Genomic DNA, 16,990 nt, shown 5'->3' on the forward strand with positions numbered 1-16,990 from the left:
GGCACAGAGGTGTTAAAAATGGGACAAAACAGCGTGGGAAAAAAGAAGAGCCTGAAGCAGGGCATACAAAATGGTGGTCCATCAGTCCCATTGTTTGTGATTGGCTCATTCACAACTGAGAACAAAAAAGTGGAAGAGTTACAGGTTGTTGTTTTTTGGTGTTGTCTTGGTTTCCAGTCGGCTAGTGTCAGCGACGCCCGGCAAAGGCTCGCTTCCCGCCGGGCGTCACGGACCACTTGTTGCGGTGGTCCTGGATCTTCTGGAAGATGCTGCTGCCGCCTCGCCACTTTTCCCTCTTGAAGCTCTTTGTTTTCTTCACCTGGTCATACCGCAACAGAAGGACGAGGACAGTCAGCACAAGATCATTTGAAAAGCCTTTCTTGGCATGCGGAAAGTCAGTCAGATGAGGGTTATCATCACCTTTTTACTCTTTGCCATGACTGATACCATCTACAGTGGCATCACACACACAAAAAAAGCTAAACAGGCCAAATGCTCCTCTCACCTTCCCACTATCAAAGTCTTCGTCCCACTCGTCGATCACAGTGTCACACTTGGCACGGCGGACATCTTGGATGGCATCTCGACTGATGGCGGAGACGTCGCCGTCCCAACTGAGGACTAGAGCGGACAAAGAAAAAATGCATCAAAACGACGGACGGTACGACAGTCAAAAGGGCCGAGCCACAAAATGTCGACCAGTTAATTTTGTTCCGTGACCAAGCTGGTGCACTCCATGGTGGGAGTGACCTCACAAGCAGCAGCACGTTCTTCAAAAAGTTTAATGGCACTCCCAGTTTCAGTTTACTGCCAAACTAAACATGAAACCAGGAGAATTGAACGTTGTGTATTTAAAACAAACATGAGTTCAACTTTAGTCCGCTAGCTTAATGCAAACACATAATAGGAAACGCATTACTGGTATCGGAACACATTGAATATAACGGTACTCACGTTCATATATTCTTTATTCTCTGCAAGGAGATGGGACGTGATGAGACGTCTATATCTATACTGAAGACTTCCGTGTACAGTATATCCATCGTTGATGCAGTGTGACAAAAACAGTTTAATGCTATTTAGGTATGTCATCACTATTTTTCTCATTAAAACAGTCCGACAATTTTTTTGTCTTCTATGGGAGGATGAAATTGCTTTTCAATTCATTTCAATGGGGAAAGATGATTTGAGATAGAAGTGTGGTGACGGAACAAATGAAATTCTTGTTTTAAGGCACCGCCGTGCGCTGAATTGGTGAACCTCAAATCTGGCAACAGACCGGTCTCACCGCTAGCGCCGTAGGCTTTGTCCGAGGCGTTCCGGAGCAGCTCCTCCACCACGTCGCTGCTCTTTTTGCCGTCCCAGGACCCGCGAGCGATGGCGCGCGCCAGGGCTTCTCCCGACGCATCGCTCGCTGGCGCCTGACAACGCCTGTAGCCGTCCTTCACCTGGCTGTCCCAAACCACCACAGAGGCTGCAAAATGACAGAAACAGATTGACTCAACAACATGCTACTTTTTTTCTACTTTTCTTCTTGCTTCTTTGTGGACGCATGTGCGTACCCGTGCTCCGTTTGCGTGGCTTTTCACCCCCCGCCGCTTTCTTTTTGGGCGGGGGCTCCGCTGCGTCGCCGTTCTTTCCCTCCGAGCTGGGCTGACTCTCTTCGTCCTCTTCTTTCAGCCTCTTCTTCTTCTTCTTCACTTTCACTTTCTTTGTGAGCACGATCTCGTCGCTCGGATCGGCAGCGGCCTCGGTACGGCTGCGGGAGGGAGATGTCAATTCAAAATGGTTTGATGGTTAAATGAGACATTATGGAAAACTGACTTTTTATTTGCTTCTATATGCAAAGTTGTGTGTCTGGAGTGCCTGGCCACTGACTAAAAAAAAACCCCAAAAAAAACAAGTAAATCTTCATCTTTAGTTCCTATTAATTGTGACAAAAACTTAAATTTAAGATGTGCTTTGCATTATTAAACAACGTGCATGTGAGCTTTAGGTATTATTATCGTCCACTTGGAGTCACCGTCATTACGTTCCACACTAACATTTGTGACTTTGAGTGTATGTGGCTTTAAAAGGCGGGGCCTGAACCCGGTGAGCGACATGGGAGTCAGCCAATGAGAGTGTAGAGTTGGCTGTCGTGAGCTCAGGTTAGCTTGCGGCTGTTAAGTGGCTAACTGTTAGCCAGTGTGCGTGTTAAATGCCTGGGCGCCAGCAGCTCGTGTATGTATGTACTTCGTACGTTTATTTTGTTAGCTTTTGTTCAATAAAGCGACAATTGTGTCTGTGCCGGACCTCCTGTGGGGGAAGTACAATACATTCTAACTAGCAGTGGTCGGACATATTAAATTAACATCAGTACTTTGTTTTGGCACTCATCAACAGCATCTTGTGGTACATTACTTATTTTTGCTTGGCAGTACACACTGCAGTTGATCTTGTTTTCTAAGTGTGAAATTAGCCCAAACTTTAGACAACCTCTGACTTTAACGCACTTTTTCCTCCTTATTTCTACACCAAGTGATGCGTTAATCTGCAGCAACGTACCAAAAAACATGCATGTTAGGCTCACTGAAGACTCTAAACTGACCAAAGCTGTGAATTTGATTTTTTTGTCTAAATGTGCCCTGTGATTGACTGGCAACAAGAAGTTAAAAGTCCTGGGTATAAAACACCTCAGGCCTATTGTCCTCCTCTCTCATACTGCTGCAGTTGAGCAAATACATAAGTGCTTTTCTCACCTTTCTGATGCGACACACGTTGAATTTGTGTCCTGCGGAGCTTTCAGCGTCACCTTTTTCCTCTTCTTTTTCTTCTTCTTCTTCAACAACCCACAGTCTACCGCATGTTCTTTCCCATTGGTCTGACATGTGGCCTCCGCGGCGGAGTCTCGCTTCTGTTTGGGCTCCTCGGCTACCTGAGGGCGGGAGAGACTCCAAATGCCGCCCTGGCACCAGTCGTCCTCTTCCTGCTTGGACGGATCCAGATGGGACGGGGCACTTTCTCTCGGCGCAGTCTTCTCACCGTCGTCTTGCTCTCTCTTTCGCTTCTTCTTTTTCTTCTTTTCGCCGGCGAGGTTGGACGGCGCCTTCGCCACCGCACCCGCGTCGGCTTCCACCTCGGAGTGGCGCCGCTTCTTTCTCCTCTTCTTCTTTTGGTTGACGTTTTGAGTAGGAGGGACGTTTGGTTCTTCTTGGGGCTGGTGGGAGGACTCGGGGCTGTTTTGCGCAGGACGGTGGAAGCCGTTCAGAGACGGGCTGGCGTGCGGCATGGCGAGATGGAACCATTTCAAAGGAGATGAGTGGTTTTCCGGGGAATGGGATGAAGCTCTGGGAAAAGAGTAACTTGATCAATTTGTTGTTTTTATTATGCATTTTGTGGAGGGTTTTTTTCCCTCCACTTACGATGCTCACCAAACGTTAGGCAAATTGGCCTTTGGGGCGCAATTTCAAGATGAACTAAAATGCATTATGATTTTTCCAGGTGAAATGAATTTTACCTTACGTAAGCTTTTCCTTACCAAATAAACTAAAACAGACAACAAACTTCCTACCTGTGAGTGTTAGGCGTAGCGGCGGGGTGGTTAGGGTGATTTGGATGAAGGGGGTCGCCGGACAGTCGCCGCAGAGCCTCAATGCTGCTCAGACTCCGACTGCGAGCCTGCAGTTATCGACAAAAATAAAAACTTGGTGGTCTAAAAGAAAAAAGTAGCCATGAATGTGACAAAAAAAAAAGGAGAGAATTAAATTAAATAAAGGAAGGGGGGATGGCAGGAAAAGATGGAGGAGCAAAGAGGAAGGGGGGCATGGCAGAGAACAATTAGAAATGGTTAGAAAAAAAAGAAGGTAAAAAAGGAAAAGAAGATAAACTATATCGACTGTGTGGTTGATTAGACCGTTACATTCACAAGGAAGGATATGTTCATGTGCCATCATTCTACTGAGTCACATTGGGAGGAGCGATGCAATGTTTTTAGTCTCTCATAACAGTTCCTTTGAGATCTGACTTGATTTTAAAACGACAACGCTGCTGACTGCTCTTAATGCTGCTCATATATTCAATTCCATACACTGCGAAAACTCAAAAGCTTACCAAGATTATGTCTTATTTCTCGTTAAAACCAATGAAAATAAGACTCATTACACAAAAAAGTCACTTGTTTTCAGACAATTGTCACCATTTTTTAAGTAGAAAAAAAATGCCATAGGAGTGAGAAATAAAACAACAACTGTGCCTATGACTACAGTAAAACCCCGCAAAATCGCGGTTCACACTTCGCGGTCCTGCTATATCGCGAATTCTTTTTGTTTTATCTTATGTTTGGACAATATTTTTGTCATCCCATGCACTTGCACTCTCTCAGTACATTGTGTTTAAATGTCTGCATTGTTTTATAAGTGTGTTTAAAGACATGCCAAGGGTTTATTTAGGTAGGGTATTTCTATATTACGGATTTCACTTATGGTGATGGAGGGGGGATTGACTGTACTGGAATTTAATGTATGTATTTTTTTTCGAGGTGCTATTTGGTGTAAAATGTTTGAGAACCGCTGTTCTGCTGTATCAGCACGGATGGAAATGTCGTTCACCTTCTTGGCCGACAGCGCCAGCTTCTTGGCGGGCGGCGGCGACATGGTGCTGCCATTGGCTTCCGACGTGATGTTGTTGAGGGCCGGGGGTTTCGTTTTCACCGTCTTCTGCTCCTCGGCGCTGTGCGAGCGCTCCACGCTCTTGACCGGAGACGCCGTGACGCTAGAAGCTTTGCGAGAGGTAGAGGGAGCACCTCCTGCCGGCGCGCTCTTCGGACTCGCGGTGTCCTGGTTAAGAGAATGATGAGCAAAAATGCACGCACAAACGTGGCACATACATTAGTACGACGACGCAATTTCATCCATACGGTACAGCACTCCGGCCGCTTGAAAGCAATGGAGCGACAGTTGACTTACCTTTGATTCGGCGGTGTCGGCGAAGGAGGAGTCGGACAGAGACTTGAATGAGGTAGACGGAGTGAGGCCTCTGCCGCTGTCTTGCTTTTTGTCTCCGTCCGCCCTGCCGACGCCGTTGCTGTTGGACGCCGTCGGCGTGCCGCAGCGCGACTGGTTCTGACTCTCTGGCTTCTTCAGCTTCTTGAAGGGCTCCTCGATAACCGTGGGCCCGCTGGACACCTTGGGGCCGCCGTTGGAAGACGACGTCCAGCCGGAGAGTCGGGGCTGGGGCGGCGGCTGGCTGCTCGTGCCGTTTCTGGCGACCGGCAGGCCCAAACCGCCATCCATGGACTGGATCTTACGCAGTTGCGCTGGCTCAAGTTTCTGTCAAACGGACATAAAAACCGTATTCACTCCAATAGAGGACATCCCTCCAATGCGGTGATTCCCAACCACTGTGCTGTCGCGAGAACATATCTTTGTTCAACACAATTTCTAATTCTAATTCAAACTCTCTATATGCCAGCGACATACAGTGGCATGCAGAACAATTAAATGCTTTTCCGCTAGATGGCAAAATGTACAATTAACCTGTGTATCCACTTCTTTTGACATTTATTTGGTGTGCAATGAGATTTCTCTAAAGACATATATGCGCCTTGGCTAAATAAACAAATATTCAAACTATGATTAGTGTTCCAAATACGTCATCCACTCACAATAAAGGCTGGCCTCAAAAAGACTGGTTTCACATGTCTATGAGGGATGTACCTTTGTGACCTGCGGGGAAGAGAGCGGTCCGTTTAGATTGACCCGTTTTATTTGCTCTGACGAAACACTGTTCTTCCCAGAATGCAACATTCCCTGTTTGCCAATGTGGCCGTCTGCATTCTTCTTTGTTTCTGGGATCCTTCAATAAAGAGAAACAACAAATCAGTAAAATAGTATAAAGACGTTACTGAGTCTTGCAGTTGTGCACAGCTTCTCACCTCAAGTAGAAAAGCACATAAGCCTGCTGGTTCAAGACCACCTTGATGTTACTAGAGTGCACCATGGAGTCGTTCATTTGGTACCATTGTCCATTGCTTGCCTAGACGAACACAAGACAGATAAAAAAATAAAACTCAAAGTCAAATAGATAGTATTCCATTCTACCATGGGTCAAACAAAGAAATGATAACCACAATGTAATCCAACAATGATCATGAGAAGCCAAAACGAAAATCACAATTAAATTTCAATTAATCGCCCAGCCCTAATTTGTTGCACCACTGTAAAGGATCTTGGAACCTTCTAGAATAATCAAGATCATTTTAACATTATCTACACATTGAGAAGATAGGGGATTCATTCATTTGGACATGGACGTTTTTCTTAAAAAGAAGGAAAAAAAGCTTCAAAAAGCTTGTCATTTCCATTGAAAACTAACCCATTAAACAAATAGAAATGCGCTTTGTCCAGTGTATGAGTATAGTTCGACTCAGTGCTGTAGTGCATAGGGCACGCCACTAGGGAGCAGTGTGCTGCAGCATTCGAGCTACCTTTTTCAGCCTCCTGTTAAATTAAGATATTAGTTTAAAACTCAAGAAAAAGCCATTTCGGAAACCACAGTGAAAGTAAACATTACTGTACCCGAAAAGGCTAAGACACTGCAGTGATTTGCTACCAAACCCACCGTTATTTTATCATCATAAACTGTGTTTTCATATATTTCTATATAGCACAGTATTTATTTTTAACAACACAACAACCATAAGATAAATATAGCGTCTTGAACGTGCAGCGGGTCAAATCGACCAATCAATATTTTTAGTGTACACAAACTTAATAGGAGGGTTGACCCTTTTGAGAATTTAGGATGAACACAAATTTCCTCACAGGCTTTTGTTAATTGTATTGTTTTTTTTTTTGTTTTGTTTTGTTTTGACGATGACGCTCACGTATGTAATGGTCACACCTTGACATAGCAGTAGTAGTGTCCAGCGTGACAGCTGTAGCCGGAGTGAACCAGGACGGCGTAGAGGCCGTACATGACGGGATCGCCTGCGCTCTGAGACATGTAGGGGCGGATGTTGAGGAACTCTGGATAGCCAACATCCTACAAAATAGGCACAAACGGGAAATATGAGATATACAGAAAAACTGGAGCAATCCTTCAAACTTGAATAATTATTTGCTGACCTTTGTTATTTTCCCTCCGCTGAAGTTGGCGAACCTCTTGAGGGAAAGCGTCAGCACATTTGATGTTCGATGGACGGTGAAACGCTTTGTCGCCGGCACTTTCTTTTTGCACCTGCGAGAGGACAGGGAACGGGGTGGTGGGCTTGCTCTTCACTCATCTTAAATGGGAACAGACCACATATACACCTGGTTTTGGACTCACTTGGCACACATGTAGGCATTCTCTCCATTCAAAACATCCGGTTTAACAAAAAGCTCCAAGGCTCGCACAATGTTGACAGCTTGCTAAAAGACAGAAAGAACAATGTTGTGACAGTGAGTTTAATACATTGCAAGCAAATATAAATTCCAATATATCCTAAAAGGCCTGTTATTAAGTTGAAAAATCTAAAAAAAAATGCTAAAACGTTTGCTGGCCTTCCATTTGTTTTCTTCTTATTCTTTAAATTATTTGTCTTTCTTTTAAGGATGCTCCACTGGTTCTCAATAGGGTTGAGGTCAGGGTATGATGGTAACCACATCAAGTATTATTCTCCCTTCACACCAACAGCTGAAGCTTCAATGATTTTTTTTGCAAGGTGAAATGGTGTGGTCTTACATGAGAATTATTTGACTTGTTTGTTTTGTTTTATTATACAGTTGTAGACATCTCTCAAGACTTGCATTACAGTTATGTCAAAAATGTTGATTAAAACATCGCCTTTACTGTTAATAACGGCTTTATGATTGTTATGATTTGAGCCTGAAACAAATTAACTCATATTTCCTGTGTGAACATTATTCTTTAAATTACTCTTAAGTCAACCGGAACACATTGCGTTCCACAATGGCGGAGCAACTATATGCCTAAATCAGAGAAGATTAAGATTACAAGTATAACCAGCGCCGTAAAAAATTTATTGGCCCCCCTTTTCAAATTCTTATATTTTTGCCTCGTTTACACAGTTTAATGTTGAAGATCATCCAACAAACGTAAATATCAGACAGATATAACCCAAGTCAACTTAAAACTGTCAACTGTTTTTAAATGGTGACTTCCTTTATTACGGGGGGGGGGAACTTCAAAGTCACCTGGCCCTGTTTAAAAAAATAAATACAAAAAAAGTAATTACCCCCCTTTGTTAAATCATGACTTGAATCCAATTGAAATGCAGTAGCATGACCGTAAAAAGGCCGTTCATGCTAGAAAATCCTCTATTTTTGATCAATTCAAACAATTCTGCAAGGAAGAGTGGGCCAGAGATGTGAAAGACTCATTGCCAGTTACAGAAAATGTTTGATTTCAGTTGTTGCTGTTGAGGGTGGCCCAACCAGTTCTTAGGTTTAGGGCCCCATGCCTTTTTCACACAGGGCCAGGTAACTTTCAATAGTCACCATTTAAAAACAGCATTTTAAGTACACCTGGGTTTATATGTCTGATATTTACATTTGTTTGATAATCATGTAACAAAGTGTAGAAACTATGGAAAAATATCAGAATTTGAAAAGGGGGCCAATACTTTTTCACGGCACTGTATGAGAATGTATGTTGGAACATACCCGTATCTCCACAGCGATATCCAGGTAAGGGTCGTATGTGTCGGACACACTTTTACAAATGGAACATTTCACTGTAAAGAGATGACAAAGAAATACCTTGATCAATCAACTAGTAGTCCTGTGAGACATGTTGCTGTGAAACAATCAATACCTCTGGACCGCAGGTAACCTCCAAAGATTTGGTGCACTAGCGTTGTGGCCTGCGTCTGCCTGTCAAGCCTACACAAAAATTTTCAACCAATATTTGTTGTTGAAAAAAAGAGAAGAGACAAACAAAAGGCCTTACTTTGGGTAGCCGTTGAGACAGGCTTTCTGCATGGCGTCAATGGTGTACCGCAGGAACTCGTGCGCATCCTCTTGGCTACCGAAGCGGAAATGTCGGGCAATTTCTGCACCAAAAAAAAACACAAACAAAAAAACAGCATGTTTGAATAAATTGTCCACTGTAATACAATATTTTGAAGTGCAAGCTCTCATTACACTATTAAGCATAATAAAAGTTAGGGCATGAGTGTGGTGTCCAGAATGGTCATTCATTAATGACTGCCAAAAGAGCACAATTAATCATTGTATAATGCCACAACAACATACTTCAAAGCAGATTTGGGGAACCCTTTTCCGAGTAACCACCCAGGATGTTTTTGCAACCCGTACTTTAAAAAAAAAAAAAACATTAAAAAAGATAATCATAATGAAACATTTACGGTCACTTAGTGTTTTTATCGCATTAGCGCTAATGTAGCTCAGAAAGCTTCAAGCCGCTCTTGGAGGCACAAGGGGGAGAAAAGAGTACAAAGCTGGTCGATATTTAAAGCGCTCATCACCGCATTCCCAGCAAAGCATCCTTTCACACAAACAGCAATAAGTCACGTCCAGCTGTTATTTTCCCCAAATAATTCAAAAGTGATGACATGTAGTTGTTGTTTTTCCCTAACAGTCTTGTCACAAGTATTTTTGTGCTAAAGCATCCAAGTCTGCAGTCACAAGGAGACAGAGAGGGCACTAGATGGAAAGATGGTGGGGGTGGGCGGTGGTTATGGAGACTGCAGCTGCAAGCAGGTAGCAAGGGACGTTTTTTTTTTTTTTTTTTTTTTTTGTGGGGCGGTCCTTTGAGACCGCACCTAAACTAACACCTCAGCTCCCCCTCTCCCCATTCGCCGGCCATTCATTCCTTCCCCGGCATGCGCTCGTCTAATGTACTGCAGTGTGATGTCACAGCGGGGCGTCACGCCATCAACCAAAACAAGATCTAGTGAAGGCGGTGATCTTACTTTTTAGGTCTCTGATAAAGGACACGGGCTTGATGGCGTTGCCCGTGTTGGCAAAGGTCTGGATGATGTGGTTCTGCATGACGCAGATCATACAGAAACCCGACTGGTGGCCTGAAAGAAAGCAAAAAGCGCAGAATTAATCATTACATTGAAATTTCTTACTAGAGTATTGATACGTGTGCATATATATCCAAAATGTAAAGCGTACTGTATTTGTATACGTCTGTTTTAGAGTGACACCAACTACAAGCTAAAAATTCCTTGTTTTCAACATAATATGGGTCCTGACTGTTGTTTGTGCCTATGCACCAAACAGCAGTTGAGAGTACCCACCCTATTTGGAGTCCTTGGAGGGGGGTTAAAAAGCTCCTCGGTGGCAAGGCCCCGGGGGTGGATGAGATTTGCCCGGAGTTCCTAAAGGCTCTGGATGTTGTAGGGCTGTCCTGGTTGACACGCCTCTGCAACATCGCATGGCCATCGGGGACAGTGCCTCTGGATTGGCAGACTGGGGTGGTGGTCCCCCTTTTTAAGAAGGGGGACCGGAGGGTGTGTTCCAACTACAGGGGGATCACACTCCTCAGCCTCCCTGGTAGGGTCTATTCAGGGGTGCTGGAGAGGAGGGTCCGTCGGGAAGTTGAATCTCAGATTCAGGAGGAGCAGTGTGGTTTTCGTCCTGGCCGTGGAACAGTGGACCAGCTCTACACCCTCGGCAGGGTCCTCGAGGGTGCGTGGAAGTTCGCCCAACCAGTCTACACATGTTTTCTGGACTTGGAGAAGGCGTTCGACCGTGTCCCTCGGGGAGTCCTGTGGGGGGTGCTTCGGGAGTACGGAGTACCGAACCCCCTGATACGGGCTGTCAGAGTTTGGTCCCCATATCCGGCAGCAAGTCGGACTCGTTCCCGGTTCATCAGGCCGTGATCTCCAACTCTCACTGGAGCAGTTCGCAGCCGAGTGTGAAGCTGCTGGGATGAGAATCAGCACCTCCAAATCTGAGACCATGGTCCTCAGTAGGAAAAGGGTGGCGTGCCCTTTCCAGGTCGGGGATGAGATCCTGCCCCAAGTGGAGGAGTTCAAGTATCTTGGGGTCTTGTTCACGAGTGAGGGAAGAATGGAACGGGAGATCGACAGGCGGATCGGTGCAGCGTCTGCAGTGATGTGGACTTTGTATCGATCCGTTGTGGTAAAGAAGGAGCTAAGCCGAAAGGTGCAGCGCTCGATTTACCGGTCGATCTACGTTCCTACCCTCACCTATGGTCATGAGCTGTGGGTCGTAACCGAAAGAACAAGATCCCGGATACAAGCGGCCGAAATGAGTTTCCTCCGCAGGGTGTCCGGGCTCTCCCTTAGCGATAGGGTGAGAAGCTCGGTCATCCGGGAGGATCTCAAGAGTTGAACCGCTGCTCATCCACATCGAGAAGAGCCAGATGAGGTGGCTGGGGCATCTGATTCAGATGCCTCCCGGACGCCTCCCCGGTGAGGTCTTCCGGGCACGTCCCACCAGGAGGAGACCCCGAGGGCGACCCAGGCTGTCTTTTGGCTGGCCTGGGAACACCTCAGGATCCCCCCGGAAGAGCTGGATGAAGTGGCTGGGGAGAGGGAAGTCTGGGCGGATGGATGGAAATTAAATATCAAAAAAATGTAGTCGCAGCAATTATGTTATAATTTCATGTTAGGCTGCACGGTGCACGGAGTGGTTAGCACATCTGCCTCACGTTAAAGAGGTTTCGAATCTCAGCTCAGGACCACCTTCGCCGTCTTTTTATGTTTTCCCCATGCTTGTGTGGGTTTAATCCGCGTACTTAACATGCATGCTAGTTTCATTTTAACATGCATGCTAGTTTCATTTAAGACTCGAAATTGTCCGTAGGTGTGAATGTGAGTGTGAATGCTTGTTTGCCTACGATTGGCTGGCGACCAGTCCAGTGTGTGCCCCACCTCTCACCCAAAATGAACTGGGATAGGCTTCTGCTCACCCACAACCCCGATGAGGAAAAGCGCTACAGAAAACAGACTGATGGATGGAGGTCTGCTACAAGGGCAAAGAAACCCACCAATTCTGGGCTACGTTTGGGATGAAAAACTCACAGGCGCGGCTGTGCTCCTTGGACAGCAGGTAGTTGGCGAGCGGCGGCGTGTAGGTGAGACACTGCACGGTGGAGTTGAGGAAGCAGGTGTTGCCCAGGTTGTGGAGGCCGGCCCCCACCCTGTACACCCGCTCCCACTTGAGGGTCAGCTTGTTGGCCGGGAAGAGCATTTTCTGCGGCGCGGCGATGCCGTCGCCCTGGCCCTCGACCGTGTTCTCTGAAACCGCACACACTCAAATACATTATAAAAAGATCATTATATACTGTAAAGCACAGATGTGTGCATTATGAGGGTACAATGGTGAATGTAAACCAAAGCGCTCCGTTTGTTTACCTTGCCTCTTGATTTGGGGGATCTCGGCCGCCTTCTGCCCGGCGGCGTCCTCATTCCTGGGATTGAGGATCACGTACTTGTTCTTCAGGCTGTCCAGCTGGTAGGAGAAACCCTTGCTGGCGGGCTCAAACTCGATCTTCTGCAGGAGCACCTTCTTGGCCGACGAGGCCAGCAGCTTGTTCAGATCGCCGTCATCGCCCGACTCCTTTCGACTGGGCTTTAGCGCCTCCTTGAGTTTGTCCACGATCGGCATTGTTGGAACATCACTGAGAAGAAGCGAAAAGTCAATTAATGGTTTGGGATGGAAGGAAGCAAACGAGGGAAAAATGGAAGAACTACTTGCCAGTAACAACACGGTTGGTTCAATGTCAACTTAGGGCTTGGCAATTAATCGAATGAATCGATATATCGTTTTTTTTGTGGGATCACCTTGACTCCCCTCAAAGAAAAAACAAAACGATCTCTTCTTCTTCTTTAGCAGCTTACTTAAACTGCCGATACACTGTTACAGTTTCCACCCCTAATTTGGATTTGGTTCAGTTTGGAGCATCAGACGAGCAACAAAACAGTCTGCTGCAAGTATTTTTAAAGACTGTAGAACCCAAAGTGAGTAGATTGAGTAAATCAGATTTTTGGGGCTAAATCAGATTTTTGGAGAGAAAAAAAATGCAAAAATAAATGAGGGATTTCATTTGAAAACCATATCATCCAGGCCTACATTAACTACTTGGCTGTCAAAAAAAGGGATGAGCTACCATTGTCTTCCTTGTCAAGTGTGAAATGATCCCAAACTTTGGACATTCTCATTCTTTTACAGACTCTTTCCTCCTGGCTCGCCGCCTTCGCATCAACTTATTAATACACCGACTGTTGCTAGCACCTGCAGAAACATTCATCGTCATGGAATAATGATCCTCGCGAAGCTTCGTAGCAGTGATTTTACTTTGAGCTTTTTTGTCATCAAATTATTCAGTTAACTGTACAGGGGTTCCTCGGTTTATGATGGAGTTCCCTTCCTACTGCAGCACCATAACTAGTTTATCACCACCCTACGCTAACACAGTAGTAGAGTCATAATTAACATTTATATTTGCATAAAAAAACACTTCTGAGCCATAAATGACCTGATAAAAAACATGAAGTGCTAGTTCACTGCATGCCGTTTGTAGCATCAAGATGCTGCATGTCGGGACTATCATAAACCGAAAAGCCCCAGTATCGGCTTGTTTATTGTACCGGTTGAAGTAGGGCTACTATCTCCTTTAGATACAATGTAACCGAATGCACTCAAACCCTAGAGTACGCTGACCACAACAAGGGTCTACCAGTCATCTAATAATCATAAAGCATGGCATGCTAGTGCTCGACATCAAATCTAACTATACTCTTTTTTCCAACATCATTCCACTGCTGTATAGAGTGCCTGAAAAGACATCACGGAGGACGGATGTCGTCGCTAGAGTGGGGGAAAGGGGGGTGGGGTTGGGGGGGTAGAAAGAAAGAGGCATGAACAGATGCACAAGGACACGGCGACCTTCACACGCCGCCGTCACAGAGCCAAAGGATGACACGCAGCCCAAGGGCACGATGCCCGACCCGGCACCGTAGCGCCAACGACGTTGTTATGCAAGATAACAGTCACCCTTTAATTGCAACTAATTGGTTATTCAAGGGACTTTAAAAAGGCAAACATTAATGCACAAAGGCACGGAATTGAATAATTTTCAATTCATCAGTCTGCCGTGCTTATATAAATGATATTACATAACAAAAGTAAATGAAAAATGTGCAGAATCAAGCTTCAGAAATTGCAACTCTTGCTACTCTTTTTTTATCCTTACTTACTTACACGTTGCAAAAAGGGCCTTAACATAAAAATGACAAAGCTTGTTCAATTACTTTATAAAATGCTCCACAGACCAAAAGTCGTTATTTTATATATATATATATATATATATATGAGTTTATTGCTCAAAACGTTTTTTCTAGCTGTGAACAATGAGGAGTTTGTGAACAAAAGCACAATCAGCATAGTCAACTTAGCGACTTTTCAGAGCCCCCTAGTGGCTTTTTATTTTTTTCAAATGATCAACTTTCGACTAAATTCCGCGAAGAAAGAGACAACAACACGAGCTGAATCATTTTCACATTACTTTCCTTCAGACTCTTAAGAGCCTAATGGAAGGCAATCGCAGATTCATTTGCGCTGATCATCAACAAAGATGTTGCAAAAGGAATCAATCTTCGACGTTGGAAACTTTTGACCCGAGCTATGTGCTAGAAAAAAAAAACGTACGTTTCAGATCTTATTTTGTATCAGGAGACACACGGTGAACCGCCGCCTTTTCGCTGTTCAAATTCGCAAATGTGCCTCTCTTTTGACCTAACCTCCACTTTTTGCTGAAAATCTCATCTATTCAATGTTTTGTGCTCAGGCCTAAGCAATAAAATGATTTCTTTATTACATTCTGGTAGAATCTTGGTATTGTTGTTAGATGTAAATAATTGATTTATTTACAGTATTTACTATTGTGTGTAAATCCCAAAAGAGGTGTTTAATGAATTAACAGCGTTTGTGTTAATAGCTTGTGCGCGTATTGGTTTGCCCATGTGACATTATGTCAGTTTGTGCTAGTGTAATTAGACGAGTATGCTCGCTAAGACAATTGATGTGCCTCATATGAAGGTGGTTTGTTTGTGCTGAATAATGCAAGTCATTTATGTAACATGGTTTCATTATTGTGTACATGCTAGATGCATGGTGTTGATGCTTTATAATCCTCTTCGCCATCTTTTGGCATCTATACAGAATTACAAACTGTTTTTAGGGGTGGTGTCAATTATTTTCAGTTTTGTTTTTTTATTATCCCCATCCCCGAAAAGTGGGTTAACTTTAAAGCAAATCCCAGAAAAGAGGGGGCAGGAAGGAAGTTGTTTTTAATTACATCACTGTCATTTACTTTTTCTATAAGGGAAAATGGAATCAATTAAAATCCGATAATTTACACTGCTAGTTTGTAGACTTGCATGGTGGGCCGAATCCCAAAGATCAGGTACAGCTCAATAAATTAGAATAGTACCAAATCCCTACTTTAGTTAGGTAGTTCAATTCAAAAAGTGAAACTCATATGATAGCAGTGCACTACACACACGCAAAGTGAAGTATTTCATGATTTTTTTAAAATAGATGTATAATTTTGATGATTATAGCTTACAGCAAATGAAAACGACTCTTAATGTAGAAATTTGGCAGGAATTTTCCCGTTTCATCTAGCTATCCAATCCACGAGTACTGAAATAAATAGACTTTTCAATCATATCCCAATCGATTGAGATGTCAATGTATACGGCTACATTGATGCTTAAAGCTATACAATCTGAAAGGACCTTGTCGCAATAGAGTACCTAGATGACAATGGTTGCCAATGTCGTCACCAATCGCGTCAATGCATTGACTCGCTGACCGGTCAGCTCCAGCTGTCAGCTGGAGAAAAAATCAAAACTAAACAAAAATTTCCCTTGTTATACATTCAATTCATTGCGTTTCCCACCTTAAACTTACTTAAAAAGGGCTTTCCCATTTTCACCTCGGCAGTGTCAAGTGTTCTTTGACCAGGACGTGTCGGGCCATTTAGCGTGGGGTTAGCATGCTAGCTTGCTAACCTCAACCGAGAACGAATGTCGACATTACACGGCGTCAGAAGGGCGACGAGACGTGCCGGGGTTAACGCTCAGAGCCTCCGTGGGGTGATTATTTTGCCATTCATGTCGGGAAGTCGAATAGAGAGTTTGCATTTCAAGATGAGGACGGCGGTGGCTAATTAGCCAGTCGGCTAACTTAACGTGGCGGAGAGGCTTCGAGTGCCCCCTCGCTTTGCTGCAATGTGGTTAGCGTCCAGCAACCCCGAATGACATCACTCTAGTGAAACCCGAGCAAAAAATATAAATAAATAAATAAAAAATAAATAAAAATAAAAAGTATTTTCATTTCTAAAAGCTCTTACGGCCTCACCTTTGAAGCGCTCAAAAGCCTTGAAAACGGAGCGGTCCGCTCCTCAGATGTCGCTTGTCGGTCTGGTGCTGTTTTCGCCCATGCTGCATGATGAGAGGGCGGTGACCAGTTTGACGGCCACCTCGCAGAAACCAATCGGCGAACAGGACCCGCCTTGGTGGGAAGGTTGAGCCTCGCAGAAACCAATCGACGAACAGGACCCGCCTTGGTCGGAAGGTTGAGCCAATCGGCGGCTAAGATAGTGATTACGCCTACAAAGACGGGACACACGTGACGTGCTGGTTGTGCTGTTTACTCATTTACTAGAGTCAACTACTCTAGTGCTAAAATAACGTCGTCATTAAAAGAGGCAAAATAAGAATTAAATCTTTCAAGCTCTAGTGCTAATCAAATTTGATTGATTTGAAAGATCAAGATCGGTTGAACGCAAAGGGGTTTGTGTATTCTGGTGGACATTTTTATTCCCCAGATCAAGAAGTTAATATTTGCAAGACTTGGCCACCGGGTAGCAGTATGATACAGTCATGCAAAAAATCAAATCAAATAATATTTTTAAAAGTTTCGCTCTAATCCTGTAGATGACTCAGTAATCTGCAGTAATATTAGCCGTTTTCTTGCAGAGGATAAAGAATATATGCCTGTGA

At 44.4% G+C, this 16,990-nt stretch overlaps 1 protein-coding gene across 3 annotated transcripts; it reads right to left on the reverse strand.

Annotated features, from left to right (window-relative positions):
• Positions 1-71: 71 nt before the first annotated feature.
• Positions 72-16,471, reverse strand: usp36 (ubiquitin specific peptidase 36). 3 transcript variants are annotated; one of them, XM_061750185.1, is made up of 21 exons: positions 16,347-16,471; positions 12,335-12,600; positions 12,002-12,217; positions 9,917-10,027; positions 8,932-9,034; positions 8,797-8,864; positions 8,646-8,716; positions 7,309-7,391; positions 7,107-7,218; positions 6,883-7,023; positions 5,915-6,015; positions 5,697-5,835; positions 4,947-5,309; positions 4,590-4,817; positions 3,554-3,660; positions 2,742-3,329; positions 1,563-1,759; positions 1,289-1,474; positions 955-974; positions 506-621; positions 181-319 (listed from the first exon to the last, which is right to left on the reverse strand). In XM_061750185.1, the coding sequence occupies exons 2-20, from the start codon at positions 12,585-12,587 to the stop codon at positions 541-543; spliced, it is 3,168 nt and encodes a 1,055-aa protein (XP_061606169.1). In that variant the 5' UTR covers positions 12,588-12,600; positions 16,347-16,471; the 3' UTR covers positions 181-319; positions 506-540. The 3 variants fall into 3 exon arrangements, with proteins under 3 accessions (XP_061606168.1, XP_061606169.1, XP_061606170.1); XM_061750184.1 differs by lacking the exon at positions 955-974 and having other exon boundaries at positions 72-319; XM_061750186.1 differs by lacking the exon at positions 181-319 and having other exon boundaries at positions 502-621.
• Positions 16,472-16,990: the final 519 nt, after the last annotated feature.

The sequence above is a fragment of the Phyllopteryx taeniolatus genome, chromosome 16 (genome assembly GCF_024500385.1).
Source record: "Phyllopteryx taeniolatus isolate TA_2022b chromosome 16, UOR_Ptae_1.2, whole genome shotgun sequence".
Classification (NCBI taxonomy): Eukaryota; Metazoa; Chordata; class Actinopteri; order Syngnathiformes; family Syngnathidae; genus Phyllopteryx; species Phyllopteryx taeniolatus.